The sequence below is a fragment of the Nasonia vitripennis genome, chromosome 2 (assembly GCF_009193385.2).
Source record: "Nasonia vitripennis strain AsymCx chromosome 2, Nvit_psr_1.1, whole genome shotgun sequence".
NCBI lineage: Eukaryota > Metazoa > Arthropoda > Insecta > Hymenoptera > Pteromalidae > Nasonia > Nasonia vitripennis.
Window position 1 is genome coordinate 14,636,297 of NC_045758.1, and position 14,702 is coordinate 14,650,998.

A 14,702-nucleotide genomic window follows, 5' to 3' on the forward strand; every position below is an offset into this window, starting at 1 on the left:
GTACCTCTTTCAAAACGTAGCTATATACATCCCGCGATTGTTGTGTAAACGTCTTGTTTAGCCAAAGACGTTCGCGGAATGCGAAAAAGCTCTCTCCGAGTGCCGAGGCGGCATCGAAATCGGTTCGAATCGTCGAGGTAGAGGGAAAAAGGCGAAGCCAGAGGTAGAAGAGGCTAAACGCCGATGAATCGCGGTCAATTTTTTTCCTCTCTCGACTCTTTGCGCGCTTATTCGCCCTCGCGGGAAACTGGACGAGTTCCATAATCGATGGCGCGCATTCGTGGATCAACAGCTTTCAGCGACTCGGGCATTAGCGAACGCGCGCGAGTCTTTAGCGTAGCTGCAGCGAAGCTTAAATCCTTTCGCAAGAGCTGGGAGCGGGAAAGCGGAATACGGCCAACTTACAGCACTTTTCATCGCCGTTATCCTCGCAGTCGTTAGAGATCGAACTCGATTTAAGATTTAAGCCGTAATTTCCATAAATTTTACAAGTGTAAGGCTGAAAGACGGCGAGGTGGATCGAGGAGAGGAGGCGGCCGTCTTTCAAATTGATAATGAGGCCTGCTAAACCGCTGTTGAAAAGTCAACGTAATCTTGGACGAAGAGCACTTTGCGAAGTCGGTTGTAAAGGAGACCTATTTTATTTACGAGCGAACGCAGATTTATTCGACGCGATTGCGAGAAAACTTTGTGTAATCCGATTGATTGCATGCCAGGGCTTTATGCCGCTATTCTCGTGTCATCGACGATGTTTTTACTGCAGTCGCGCGCGAAGCAAATCCTTTCGTGTTCGAGTATACCATCGATCTGTGTCAAATTGTTATTTCATCGCCAATGGCAGTATTATTCTAATGTCGAGATTATCTATACGTTACTATTGAACAATATTGACATATTGCAGATAATACAGGATTAGTCTATCTAAATGTTGACGCGCAGTAGTTCTGCGTCATTGTTGTTGTGATATTACAATATTATTCGTCACAGCGAGGTCATGGTATATGTATAACGCTTCAATTCGACAGCAGTGCTCTAAACTTTGTTGCGTCATATGGCAGCAGCAAACGATGCTTAATTTATTTAAATTTAGTTTATTGAAATTTTAATGCGACTTCGTCAATAAAGCTCCATCCTTTGTGTGCTCCGGCGAACACACAGCCGGAAGGGAAGAGCGTCGTCATAAGCCCGGGCTATAGGACAATAACAACCCGTTGGAATATAAATCTCTCTCAAAGAACGCGTCGACTTGCTTTTGCCAAAGAGTCGATGCTTTTGTCAAAAGGGCGGCGCGCATCCGTATATTTATAACCCGGCGGCGGCGGGGGGTTACTTTAATCCGGCGGCGGATGCTGTGCGCTGCTGCTGCTGCTCTCTCTCTCTCTCTCTCTCTCTCTCTCTCTCTCTCTCTCTCTCTCTCTCTCTCTCTCTCTCTCTCTCTCTCTCTCTCTCTCTCTCTCTCTCTCTCTCTCTCTCTCTCTCTCTCTCTCTCTCTCTATACCGCGGGTAGTCAGGTGGACTCGAAGCTCGATAAATTAGCGGCGGTCTTTTCGACCAAAAAAAAAGACGAATAAATCAGGCGGGCTGCTTTCATTGGCGGCGCCGCTGCCGCGTGATATATACGCCCCCGCGCGCATACATATAGAGCGGAGTGCCGGTATATCGAGTAGCTGCCGCCGATGCTCTCTGCCTCTTCCTTTGAATGCTCACTGTTACTCTTTCTGCGACTCGGAGTAGAGGACTACTGCCGGAGAGCACACTGGAGGGCAGGTCGCCGTTGTTTTGCGCTAGTTAAAAGTTGGTGTTGGCCCAGAGATATATAAGAGGATAAGAAGAGAATAAGGGAGAGAGAGAATCGGAGAGCAGAACGGCTTGTTGTCCGCGGCTCGACCTTGCTCTCGCTCGGTCTCTTTTGAGTCGTCTAGCTCTGCTACTCCATATAGAGTATTATTCTCATTGCTCTGATTCTTCGCGCGCGACTCGGCTCACAGTAAACTTGAACGATAAATTATTGATTAAAAATACTTACTAAAAGTAAAAATAGCGCCTTTCAGACCACGAACACCTGCGCCACTGCGATCATACATCGGCTCACCTTGGGGGGAGCTCGGTAATTGGCCGCTCGAGGGAGAGCACTACAGTCGCGGTGCGTCCGACCGTGCGCGGACTTGAACTACTGGCCCACTTGTGTTGTTACGCGCGTTTCGGAGCGCTGCGGCGAATCATCGGCAGGATTTTTTCCGCCGAGGCGTCGATAATCTGATGAATAGCGCAGCGCGAGAGATAAAATAGCATCGCGCACGTCCGCAGCGATCCGGCGGGGAAATTGATCGATCGCGATGCAACAGCAGCTCTCGTGTGGGAACGCGGGGGAGAGCCATTATCGAGCAGACGTTACTCTGCTCCCGCTTGGCCAGGCCGTGCGTATATAAGTTTCGGGAGGCAGAGAATGAGGGGGAAGAGCGGCGCAAAGTTGGAGCGGATGGATTCCTCGTATCTATATCCCGGCCGGGCGGGGGCGGCGGTGAATCTCTCGGTCCGCCGCGGCGCTGCCGGGGACTATAAATTTACTCGCGAGACAAATATTTTCGGGATAAATCGTCCGGAAGATATCTTGATACTTTCTCTCGGTTTCGGCCAGTAGTGCAGCGCAGCAGTCGAACGGCGCAGCGGAAGTGCAGGCAGAGAGGAGCTGGAACTCTCTCTCTCTCTCTCTCTCTCTCTCTCTCTCTCTCTCTCTCTCTCACGGATGCAGCCTGTGCACACAAGTACCGAATTCGTCTTCCCCGCGACCTCCTCCCGGTGCAGGTCCTTCTTTGCCTCCGAGACGATTTTCCGTCGCATCTAGTTGAGTCAGTGGCATATTTGCGGGCTAGTCAACCGTAAATCTGAGCCCTTCGTCGATTATTCTACTTCGAGCGCAGTCCCGCGGATATAAAGCTGCCTCCGTTCGTCCTCTCGATATTTTTTCCCGCTTCCCCGGCGGCCGAATTGTCATTCTGCCCGTAAGGAATGGAAGCTCGAAAAGTACTCGGAGCACGAGCGAATAAAAGCCTAATTCCATTATTGTCCCGCCCCCGCTCCCGCCTCTCCGGCCCAATATTTTTCGAACGACCGCGGCATATCTAATGCTCGAAATAACGCACGCACTCTCGGAGAAAAGTCTGGAGTTTCTCCCAAGTACGTTCCTTCGATCGGAAATACTTGAGCGCGTTACGATTCGAGCTGGCGGCGGCAGGACAATGAGCAGCGAATCGCTCTTGGCCCTCTTTCTCTGCAGGGGTTCCTCTTGTCGCCCGTGGGACGAGGACGGACGGCGGGGGGAGAGAAGAAAAAAGGAGACGCCGGAGGAATCTGCTCGGTCGAGTGTTTCGCCGGGAAATGGAAATGACAGAGAAAGAGCCGAGCGTTTCCCAAAAGTCTTCTCTCTCTCTCTCTCTCTCTCTCTCTCTCTCTCTCTCTCTCTCTCTCTCTCTCTCTTGAAGCGCTGCAGCTCTTCGCTCGCGGAACGAGGACGCCTCGTGGATAGACAGAGACGCCGGGGCGCGCTTAGGATTTATACGGGCTGCGCTGCAGGAGGAGCAGCTATAAAGGCGCCGGCGACGGGCGGATGACAAAAGGAAGGAGGCTACAAGCGGGCAGGCGTTATCGGTCCGGATCGACGAGAGGAGAGAGAAAAAAAGCTCTTCCAGTCCCCGAGATCTATGGCTGGCTGCTGCCGCTGGAATCTCTTATGAATATCCAATGACATCTTTCCGGAGACGCATCGAGGTTCTCCACCCGCCGCTCTTGTGTTCGTCAAAGCCCGACGCAGCTCTAGCTCGTTTGGGAAAATTCGAGGATAAAGCTCGCCGCTGCCGCCGCGGAAAAACGAATCTTCCCGGTTAACCGCGCTCGCTTTTATTTACGAACGGTTGCACCGCCGCGCGCAGGCAAAGGACGAGAGAGAGAGAGAATAAAGTGAGAGAGTCTTTTCAAGCGCGAGCCGGTCGTTTACCTGCGCTTGACACTGAGTTAAATGGAAGGATATCGATTAACAATTTGGCAGGCAGCGCTCGCTCCCTCCCTCGAATTGCGCCATCGCGCCGGAAGTGATTGTTTCGCGATCTTCCTCCTGTCTCCCTCTTCCTGTATACTTACACACAGCCCGCATATAAAACAGCCGTTTCTTTTCGAAGCCCTACCGGCTCTCTTCTTACGTATAAGTACCTTGCGGCGCCGAACAATCGGTGCGCGAGCTTCACAAAGGGTGTGTGTGACCCTATCCCTCTCCGAGCCGATGTTCCTCGAGTGAAAAGAGGGATTTCTTTGCTCTTGGCCTGGTTATCAGCCCGCGCGGAGATTTAGCCCCCCTCGTGAAGGGCTGTTCTTATAAATATGCAACGCCGAGGATCGATTTTTAGTCGCTGCGCCCGTACCATCTCGGCCTGCGGTATGATTCTGTCTTACGCCGTCGTAGCTGTTCGATCGCTGCCGGGACGTTGTCCGTTGCACCGACGCGACTACTATGTGCACTATGATAGGAGGTTTTAAGATGCTAATGTGCTTGTTACATTATGCGTTGGCTTTTTAGTGCACGCTTAAAAACTTGGCATGAAAGAGGGCTCGGGTGAAATTTGAATTTTTTACCCCGGCAGATTGAATACGGCGGTAACTTTTTTAGGTTGGAGTAAGCTATAGAATAGAGTTAAAAAATCAATCCCGAAATTCGTCCTACGCCTGTGTAAAATTTTCCAAAAAAGGCACTCTTCCAGAATTTGATTTCAGGTCACGATTATATTGCGTCATATAATTTTTGCATTACGTTTTGAACCTTTTAAAAGCCTTTGACGTGGCAATTTGGATACTCAGAAGTCTAAATTTGATTTTCATATAATTGAACAATATATTCTACGTATTCAAATTCATCGATCACGATGAAAATTAATTATCTCATATTGGCGTGACACCTAAATACAAGACGCAGAATTTAGGCAAATCATGGCTTTTACGCTATGTATCGCTCTTTTCGGGTGGGTCTAAAAATTGTAAAAAAATATAAATAATACTCTCAGAATGATTTATTTGTGAAGGATTCTCAATAAGCTTGCGATAACGAACTTCCGCTCTCAACGGGCAACTTGCGAACCAATCGAAATCACATTTACTTTTCACATCAGCGCTATCGGCCCACAGTATACACATCCACCAATACCAAACGCAAGCTCGATTTTCATGTCACACAAGTAATCAACGCAGCATCAGCAGTCCGCACCCGATCACAATCACCCTTACATTACACACACTTCCTCGGCCCGTAAAGAGACCCGATCTGCATTTCATCGTGTGCCGTTGCATTACCCTATATACAGCACCAGCAGCCGGTACTCCCCACACCCACGTACTCCTCGTCGATGCCCCGGCGTGGCGTCGTTCAGCGATAATTGTTGAATCGTCGGCGGTGCTGGCGGCGAGTTAACGAAACGAGAGGAGAAGCAGGAGGAGGAGGTGAAACGACGAGAGAGAAAGAGAGAGAGAGAGAGAGAGAGAGAGAGAGAGAGAGAGAGAGAGAGAGAGAGAGAGGGCTGTCGTGGAAAGACATCGACGATGCCGGTGGAAACGGCCAACGGAATCGACATCTGCGCCAGTCAGTCGAGTCAGGTATGAGAGAACATCGACTTCCGCCGCTATCTCGGCTTTAAATTTTTATGCGCGCGGATGCTAACGGGCGCGCCGCCGAGATAATTAAAGACTCCGCGGTGATGGCCGTTTGATTGCCGCCGCGTTTTCGCACACTAGCTCTCTCTCGGCGCCGGGGGGAAATAAAATGCCGCGAAAAAGAGCCGAGGAGTTTTGGCTTAGATTTTTCTCTTTCCTCTTCGTCGCTCGACGACTACTCGCTCGCACATGCGATCTGCTTCTTTTTCTCTTTTACGAGGAAGGGCCAGGAGAAGAGAGAGAGAGAGTAAGATTGTTAGCAGCGCGATAACCTTTATACGACACGCGCGCGTCTCGAATTTTCTATCCGCGCGTAACTGCGAGAGTAGCCACTACTGCGTCGCGCGCTGACATGCGTCTATACTCCCGCGCACAGCGAGTACAGGCAGCTGATTATGACTTTGTTATGCTCGGCTTGTAGTACCGACCTCGGGGTTTTATAACGGGCTGTAAAACCTCGTATGGTATATATCCGGGGGAAGAAAAAAATTCGTCCCCTAACTCTTGACAAGATCGCAGCGTATACGGCGGTTTCTGCGGCGTTATTGGCAAGCGTCGCAATGAGAACTGGTTGGATTTCCGGACCCGCACAGACACCCACACGCGACGACGGACGAGGAGACGGATGGAATGCAATTTAGCGATCGGGTCGCGCTTTCACGGACGCGGAGCTAACAAATGCGCGCAAGCTCGTAAAAAGCTCTCGCGGAGTGCATTATACGCGGAAATATAAGAAACGGACACCGATGTACACTAGCGCTTTACGATTTTTTCTTCGCACGCGCGAACACGGGATTATTGCCGGCGAGGCTTTTAGCCCCTCGCGTCGAGCTTTATTAGAGCACTAATGCGCTTTTTAGGGACTGCTAGCGCGTGCGGGGCTGATTCATGGGAGAATCGCCTCTGGCTTGTTAAAAACTCGGCCGAGCGTTGCCTCGAACTTTGATCGTCGAGACACGATCGGTCGTGTAAAGCGAGTGGAGTAGCGCCCCCCCCCCCCCCCCCCGCTGCGTGGGAAATGAGACGCGCGCGCACCGCTACTCGAATCCTCCGATTAAAATTTTACTCCCGCGCGGATATATCCAGATCAAATTGCGATGCTCGTCTTTTTACGACTCCCGCGGAGAGGGCTGGGATATTGTTATGCTCGCGGGGGGTTATATTATATTCGAAGCGAATGTGTAAGGGAGAGTCGGTTTCCGCCTTGGGGTTTTAGTGTCTTCAATTGGGAGTTAAAGGTGGCTACTGTCGGGAATATAAGGGGAGGAGGTTGGAAAAATTTTACGAGTTGGTCTTCGGTATTGAAAATTCCGTGGGATAAAAATTAAAGCTTTTGTCAAGCGTTCGCGATCCACTGCCCAGAATTTAACGTTATTAAATTTATTAAATTGTTGATGGCGTCAATTATCTGCTGATGCACAAATAACGCTTTTAATACAACGACATGTATTATCATATGCCAGCAGACTCAATGTCGTAAAATAGATTTGAATTATATTCATTATTCGGTTCTTCCATTTCTTGCCGTGACTATTCTCCCAGCAAGTCGTTCAACGAACGAAAGTCCTTCCGCAAGAAAAAGCGCATATCGCTAACCGCTCCGAGGGTCCTGCATTCACAGCAGTCCCTCGACAATCAGTTCTATATGTACACTCGGAGATAAGCCGCGTCTTCGGGCGCGAGCCCGGAATTTCAAAGTGAAAACAGGACAAGAGTCGGAGAGAAGCTGTCGCGCTTTGGCGTCCCGTGGCCCCAAGGGAGTGGGCGCGCGAAGTCCAAGACAGTTCCGCGCGCACGAGGTTACGAGCCGATGTGTACGGATTTCGAGCACAGAGGCAGAGAGAGAGAGAGAGAGAGAGAGCGCCCCCAACTTCGGCCTGATATCTCCCCAGCGCGTTATCAGCTTTCCGTGACTTTGAAGTTTCGCAGCCGGTCCTGTCGTCTTAGCCACTCGCGCGCGCGCGTTCGCAGAGGATTTCCACCGGCAGATAAGCCAACTCTCGTGGCCCGTCAAAATTTCACCTGACGTCACCCACTTCAACGCTGCCGCTATCGCCGACACATCCCGCAGGGTAAACGGGCGCGTCCCCCCCCGTCTCTCTCTCTCTCTCATTGCGATTAAGCATACACTAGCCCGGCAGCAGCCAGCACGTACGATTAATCACCTCGACGAGAGCGCGATTTGTATAAGAAGCTTATCGGCCCGCGCTCTACTGCTGCCACCTCTCTATCTAATTCCGCGGATGCGCGCGTGTGATTAATCGTACGGGATTAATATTTTCTCCCGCGTCGAGGGAACTCCGTGCTGGAATCGGTCGTTCTTATGAATATTTCACTGTGAGAAATAAGATCCCGGATCCGCTTACGAATTCCTGATGGTAATTCTCGCCGGGAAATTTTCTCTGCAGTCTGCGAGAAAGCCGAAACCGCGAGTATACTCGAAAGAAGTGTCGAAGACAATCGAATCCAGCGTGTATGGAAACGCGACGAACACAACGAACTCGGTTATTCGCAGCAAAGTAACGAACGTCGAGTAGAGACAGAGGAGAGGCGCGCGAGCATCTGCTATATTACTTTGACGAGATCGGAAAACTCGAAGGCGCACACAGTCAAGATGTATATAGGATATACGCTGCAGACACTGCACACGCGCATACCTTATACACGTACAGCCACACTGCTGACTGGGAGAAAGGGCATTTTTCCGAGGGAAATCCCGCGGTATGGATTTTCGGGAGCGCGACGTGACTAATACCGAATACCAGAGCGAGCTTTTACCCACTTGGCCTGTCCGTATATGTATATATGCATAGAAATGCGTATGCAGCGACTCGTCCTACACGCGCGGCGACAGCGCCATATATGTTTGATGCATCACCGGCGGCAGGCAGAAACGTCGGCGCTGCTCCGACGTTGAGCGACACTTTCGACTCTCTCTCCCTCACTGCCTCGCTCTTCGCGGCCGCGTCTATTTATGCCACGACGGTGACACCACCGCGCGAAACGAGGGGAGAGAATGGAAAAGAGCCCGGTTAACCCATATCGGTTCGCTCACTTTGATTCTCCGCTGCTTCTTTGGCTTCTATCCGCGGATCGCTTTTTTGTATCTCCGTGCTCTTTACTTTCGCCTCGTCGTTTTACGCCCAATTATAAGTTCTCGTGTAGCGAGCGCTTGTTTCGCTGGGCGGAAACGAATTGCGATCGACGCTCGTGCGCGGTGCGATAGAATCTAGCGAAAAGTTCGCGAACCAACCTGATGATTCCGATGAATAATGTAGCACTCGAAGTTATACAACGGTCACGGCGACGAGGAATTTCGTTCGCGATTATTTATACCGCGCGCCGCTCGGAATTTCGCGCTTCGCGCAGCTCGCCTCAGTGAAATTCGTAATTTCCCGAAGAGAAATGTCCCGTTATTTAGACCAGACAAGTAGCATCAATTAGCAGCGCGTGTATTCGCGCGTAGCTTTAATTCGTTTTTACGTTACGCCGACGTGGCGCGGAATTCATTTCCTCTGCGCAATTCCGCGAATTTCGCGGAGTCCGTGACGAGCCTCCGCCGCTAATGAGACGACTGCGTTGCGAAATTTTTCATCGGACCCTATCGATCGCTCGAAACCCGCATTATGGTTGGTGTGTATACGTCGTTAATCTTCGGTGGAGGACCGAGCCGAAGTCAAAGGCCGATCGGCCCTCGCGCGGTGGTCATCCGATTACGTCCGATCATCAAGAAGCGATTCTCCGGCCGTGTTATGATAATTCGCGTGTCCCAGAGAAGCGGCGTAACGAAGCAGTTATTCCTGCTATAGGCGATCGCTCCTTAGACGCACAGAGACTGAGTGAGCCGAGAGACACGTGCGCGCGCGTACTGCGGTGCGGCATTCCGCAAAGCGCCATCGTACTAATTGATAATCCAACTCATAACTCGCGGCGCAAGCGAGCTAGGCGGGCCTAGAGCCGCGCTTTCAAGCAGCGCGTTCGCTGCGCCGATTAATTAAGTCGTCTATTCGAGGCGCAAGCCCCCGCAATAACGCGACTAATAACTCTTGCCGGACGCCCCCCCCCCTCGCCTCCTACAGCAGCAACGAGCCGCCGCACGATGGAAAGAGCGAGGGCGGGGATAGGGCCGCTACTCTAGCCACCGAGCGACGACGTGATTACATCCGGTTACATGCGTTCGCTCCTGCCGGTGATATAGCACCGCTGGCTGCGGCAGCGACGCCGGCCCGAGAGCATGTACACCGGCGTCATAACTTTGTTTTCGGTCTTACGTCATGTAGCGAGCCAAGTGAGAGCCTATCGATTTCATCCTCCTCCCGCGGGCAATCCCGCGAGCAACGACGACGCCCGCGGAGCAACAACTCGGTAGCCCCCCATGTATACAGTGCTCTCTCGCCTAACTCGCCCGCGCGATTAACTTTAACTTTGACGCGAGTTCGAGCACCGGCTCCGGATTTTCGAGCAAATTTTACCTCCAAAAAATATAATCACGTCGTGAATTCGCCAGCACACCCGGGGAATATGCCCACAAAGTTAATTATCGGCTGACGCTCTCTCTCTCTCTCTCTCTCTCTCTCTCTCTCTCTCTCTCTCTATCTCTCTCTCTCTCTCTCTCTCTCTCTCTCTTCGAGAGCTCTCGATATAAGCCATATAGCGCACTCGGAATCTTGCGCGCGCATTCGAGACGTTGCCGCCGTCGTCTGTTGGCGACGGAGCGACGAACTTTGATCTCCGTACACGTGCCCTTTCGACCTGGTCGCACATCTCGATCCAGCGGAGAGCTGCTGCTACGTGTTCAGCCGCGAAAGTTGTTGTTTGTTGAGCCTCCTAGCGAGAAAGCAAATCAAGGGTCGCGCGCTGAAGCGACGAGATCTGCCATTTGCACGCTTACTGAGCTTTATTGAGTTATCGGAGAGACTCTGATCAAGCCGAATTAGATTGCTCCAATTGAAGATTACACGCGAAACGGCAAACTAGTTTAATAGTAATTCGAAAAAAATATAGATGAAATATGCTGGAGGCTCTGAAACGATCTGTCGATATGGGATTTACGAATCCAACTGATGCGAGTAGTTTATAATAAAAACGTCGGCTTTGTCGAATGGCCCTAGGGCCACCGGCTTGGGCCATGCGCAAAGCCGATATTCGAGTCTTTTTTTCTCGCCCAAAGAGATTATTTAAGCGACAAGTAATATTTCAGAGACTGTCGCGCGGAAAAAAGGGCCGCCCGTCAAAAATAAATGCGGCAAAATTAGTTTTCCCTAAAAGGGAAGGCCGCGAGTCGGTTAGCACGCGAGATACATCCAGATGCATCTGATATATAGCGCGCTTTAACGTCAATCAATCAAACGCACGATGCGCCCGCTGTGCCTGTGTGTGCCGGGGCAGCTCTGTCGCGTGATTAATCACGTATCCGAGAAATTAGATACAAGTTTCGGCTCGCTATGTGCCGCTCGCGCGCAATTTTTTTTCTCCTCCCCGCGAGGCGTCAGTTTGTTGGCTTGAAGCTATCGGCTTTGCACCGGACGATGAGGCGGACTTAATTAAAGCTTGCATATCCGTCGCTTCGGCGCTCATTCTCTCTCTCTCTCTCTCTCTCTCTCTCTCTCTCTCTCTCTCTCTCTCTCTCTCTCTCTCTCTCTCTCTCTCGTGTGCTCGAGGAGGCATGAATAATAAAAAAGCTCTTCTGTGACCGGTGCGCCCCGTATAATTAAAAGGTATAACGAGGAAAGAGATGCTTATATTCGCTGACGACTTTGACTGAAATCGTGCCGGTATATGTGTATTTTTTGCTTTTTTCGCACACCCGCATATGACATTTTATTAGTTGAAATCAACCCCCAGTCTCTTCTGCGGGTAGGAACGAGCTAATAAGCAAAGTCGCTACTAAGACGATTTCTCCAGCCGCAATACAAGTTGAGGTTGCTTTAGGCGCAGGCTACGAGTATGTTTTGTCTTATGTCTAAGAGGATGTTTACTTTGCAACTCGGGGAGCCCATAAGCTCGGTATTGTTTATGGAGACGTAAACTAAACGAGAAGCTCCAAATCTAACGAAGAGCATTTCGCGTTATTATACGGAAACTGAAATTATCACCTCGATCTGCGCGCGATATCATATTCAGCGTTGATGCGCCGCGCCACTGGCAAACTTGTTTCCCAACTATTGAAATGGAGTAATTATCCCATCCGCGGGAAATGTTATGAAAGCCGCAAGTTCTCGAGAGAAGCTCTCCTCTCCGAAATTATCGCGCATGCGATCCGTCAATCCAATTAAAATGTATTATTGGAGTCTAGTGCGCCGCAATCGTCACACGTGAGCTCGTGATCGGATCTCGGTATACATAAGTATAAGTATATATAGTAGGTGCAGAGCGGCCAGCAAAGCGTTCGAAACTCGTTATATCGGCGCATATCAGTCGTATATGCGGCGAACAATGCTGCAGCCGGCAGCTCGCGACGGTCACGGATTTGCTGCCGGCACCTATAGTTCTGCTCGGCCCATCACGCGGGCTCATTTGTAAATGGCCCCAGAAACTCGCCAATCTTGTATTATAGGGGCACGTGCAGCGCGCAGGGAGTAGATCTCGCCGCTACAGGTCGCTCGATTACCGGCCGCTGTGCGGCGCGGAATAAATATAGAATCCGGCCAGCTTGTGCTGTCGCTATTGTGCTCGAGGGGGTGGCTACCGTACTGATCATCTAATTTTGGCGTGCGAGCTTTGACCCATTATAAATATCTCAAATAATTTTCAAAATCGTATTCTCAAACATCGTCAAAACTTGAAGCATCGCCGGAAGAATGAATAAGGAGAGAGAGAGAGAGAGAGAGAGAGAGAGAGAGAGAGAGAGAGAGAGAGAGAGAGAGAGAGCGAGAGAGAGAGAGCGAGAGAGCGAGAAAAGGAGAGCTTCGCCTCCGATACATTCCCCGCCTCCACTCGACCTAAAAATATCAGTTGTAACGCGCTTCCCATAAAGTAAAGCTCAAGCCATAAGTCCGCGCAATTTACAGCTTTTACGTTTATCTCTGCCAATAGAGAAAAGTGCTCTCTTACTTTCTTACTCGCGCGCTCGATCGGCCTCTCAGCCCCGCGGATATCGCTCGCTCGTATCGCAGCTCTATATACACAGCTCGCGCGCGACCTCCTATATATACGAATCGCGTAACCGAGTACTCGACGCATGCTCGGATTAGATGCTACGATACATCGCCGTTAATTCACTAATTAATCTGATTCCGCGCGGGCGTAGAAGCGGCTAACGCTATACGAGAGCGAATCGGAAGGAAGAGGAAGAGAGAGAAAAAAGGGGATATCCTATTGCTCTCGGAGCCGCGCGCGCAAATCCCGAGCGTCTGCGAATAAGTAATCTGACAGTCGCGCTTGCTCCGAGGCGGCCCCGGCAGAAGTGGCACAAAAGATCCGCAAATCCGCCTTATAGAGGATTTTCAAGTTTTTCGCTGCTTGCGCAACTCCCAGCAGAGCTTAATTCCCATTTACAGCTCTCGGGCGGTAAAAAGGAGTCCTTCTTTATTTTCACTATCTCGTATAGTCTTCGCTCGGCTACTCTCTTTCTCCTTCCGCGTCAGCCGCCGCGTCTTTCCCTGGGCTTGTCACCTTTCTACTTATACTTGCGCTGCGATGCCGAGCTCTCTTCCTCTCAATTTTATTTCCGGCGCCCGGCTGGCATTATGCCGTGGATTTGCAGCCGACCTGCGTATTTTCCTGCTATCCCGTCTCTTTGCGTAAGATATGAAAGATTTGCTTGAACCTTGCGCCTTTCGATGTGATTTTCGCCACTTCGAACGTCCGATTCCCTGAATATTCTCTGTTGTCCTATCCTTTGGTAGCCCTGCAAGCTTGCGCATTATTCTCCGTTAAAAGACTTGATTATCGTGGCGTCGATGTGCAAGAAAGCCGGAGAAATTTTTACGCGGCGCCGGGAAAGCCACTTTACGCCGTTTGCTCTCGTAAAATATTACAAAATGTATCATTTATCCGCAGGTGACAAGCTTTTACCCCGCTATACGGAAATTCGAACGGACGCAAAGTGCAAAATCGCATATTCCAAGCATTCGATTGTTAAAGCGGTGCATCTGCTGAGTAGGGTAATTCGAAATCTTTATACTCCCGCAATATAAAGCGGCAGTATATTCGTGCGCGTTATACGCAGTACGCAGAGAGAGAGAGAGAGAGAGAGAGAGAGAGAGAGAGAGAGAGAGAGAGAGAGAGAGGACGAGCCATCAGCGTCCTCTTTTTACGTAATTCGTAATATCACGCATGCTGTTCTTCTTTTTTTTTTTATTTCGTTATAGTAGTTTTACACGCGATCTTGCTCTTGACAGCCCAACAGCAGCAGCATCCGGCAGCTCTTCTTAGGCAAACAAAGGAGATACCGTTCCAGCGTTGACGTAATCTTTATTATGAGCGCCCGACGCTCATATACCACGTGCGCGCGGGCATGCACACGTGTACTGTGTGTGTGCGTATTCCCCGTCGGTAGCTTTCGAGGAAGCACCAGCTCTCTCTCTCTCTCTCTCTCTCTCTCTCTCTCTCTCTCTCTCTCTCTCTCCCGTGGTATGCACATTTCTCCTTTGCTCGTTTACGCAGGATTACCTCTCTCGACTCTGTGCGCGGTGAGTGCGCGGTATATTGGTACAACAAAAGAGGAACAATGCAGCGCGAGCGCGTTGCGTATCTCGGCGCAGGCGCTTCCAATTGCTTTCTGTCGCACGGCTGTTTCGAGCTTTATTCGCGCCCGCCAACGATTACACGCGTCCGCGCGCGCGTTGACTTATCGCGGTTTTGATTTTTTATTTCGGAACCCGATTTCCGAGAAATCGTCTACGGAAGCAGTCGGCGCGTTTCGCTGGATTCGAACGGGCGGAAATTGGAAACCTGAAAGCTACCTGCGTTGTTATTTATTCGTACGAGAATATGCGAATCGGACAGTTTTTTTTTTAATGTCCATTCTCTGCAGTTGTCTCGGAAAACTCTTGTCGAACGCATAG

At 50.6% G+C, this 14,702-nt stretch overlaps 1 protein-coding gene across 5 annotated transcripts in view; it reads left to right on the plus strand.

Moving 5' to 3' along the window:
* Nucleotides 1–14,702, plus strand: part of LOC100120008 (venom dipeptidyl peptidase 4) — a 197,356-nt gene that overhangs the window by 69,100 nt on the left and 113,554 nt on the right. The window contains exon 1 of one of the 5 annotated variants that reach the window (XM_008203939.3): nucleotides 5,569–5,637. The exons of the other annotated variants lie outside the window; for them this stretch is intronic. Within the exon in view, the coding sequence (XP_008202161.1) occupies nucleotides 5,584–5,637 (54 nt within the window). The 5' untranslated portion in view covers nucleotides 5,569–5,583. Of the gene's footprint in view, nucleotides 1–5,568; nucleotides 5,638–14,702 lie in introns of those variants that run through there. 5 annotated transcript variants of the gene reach the window in all.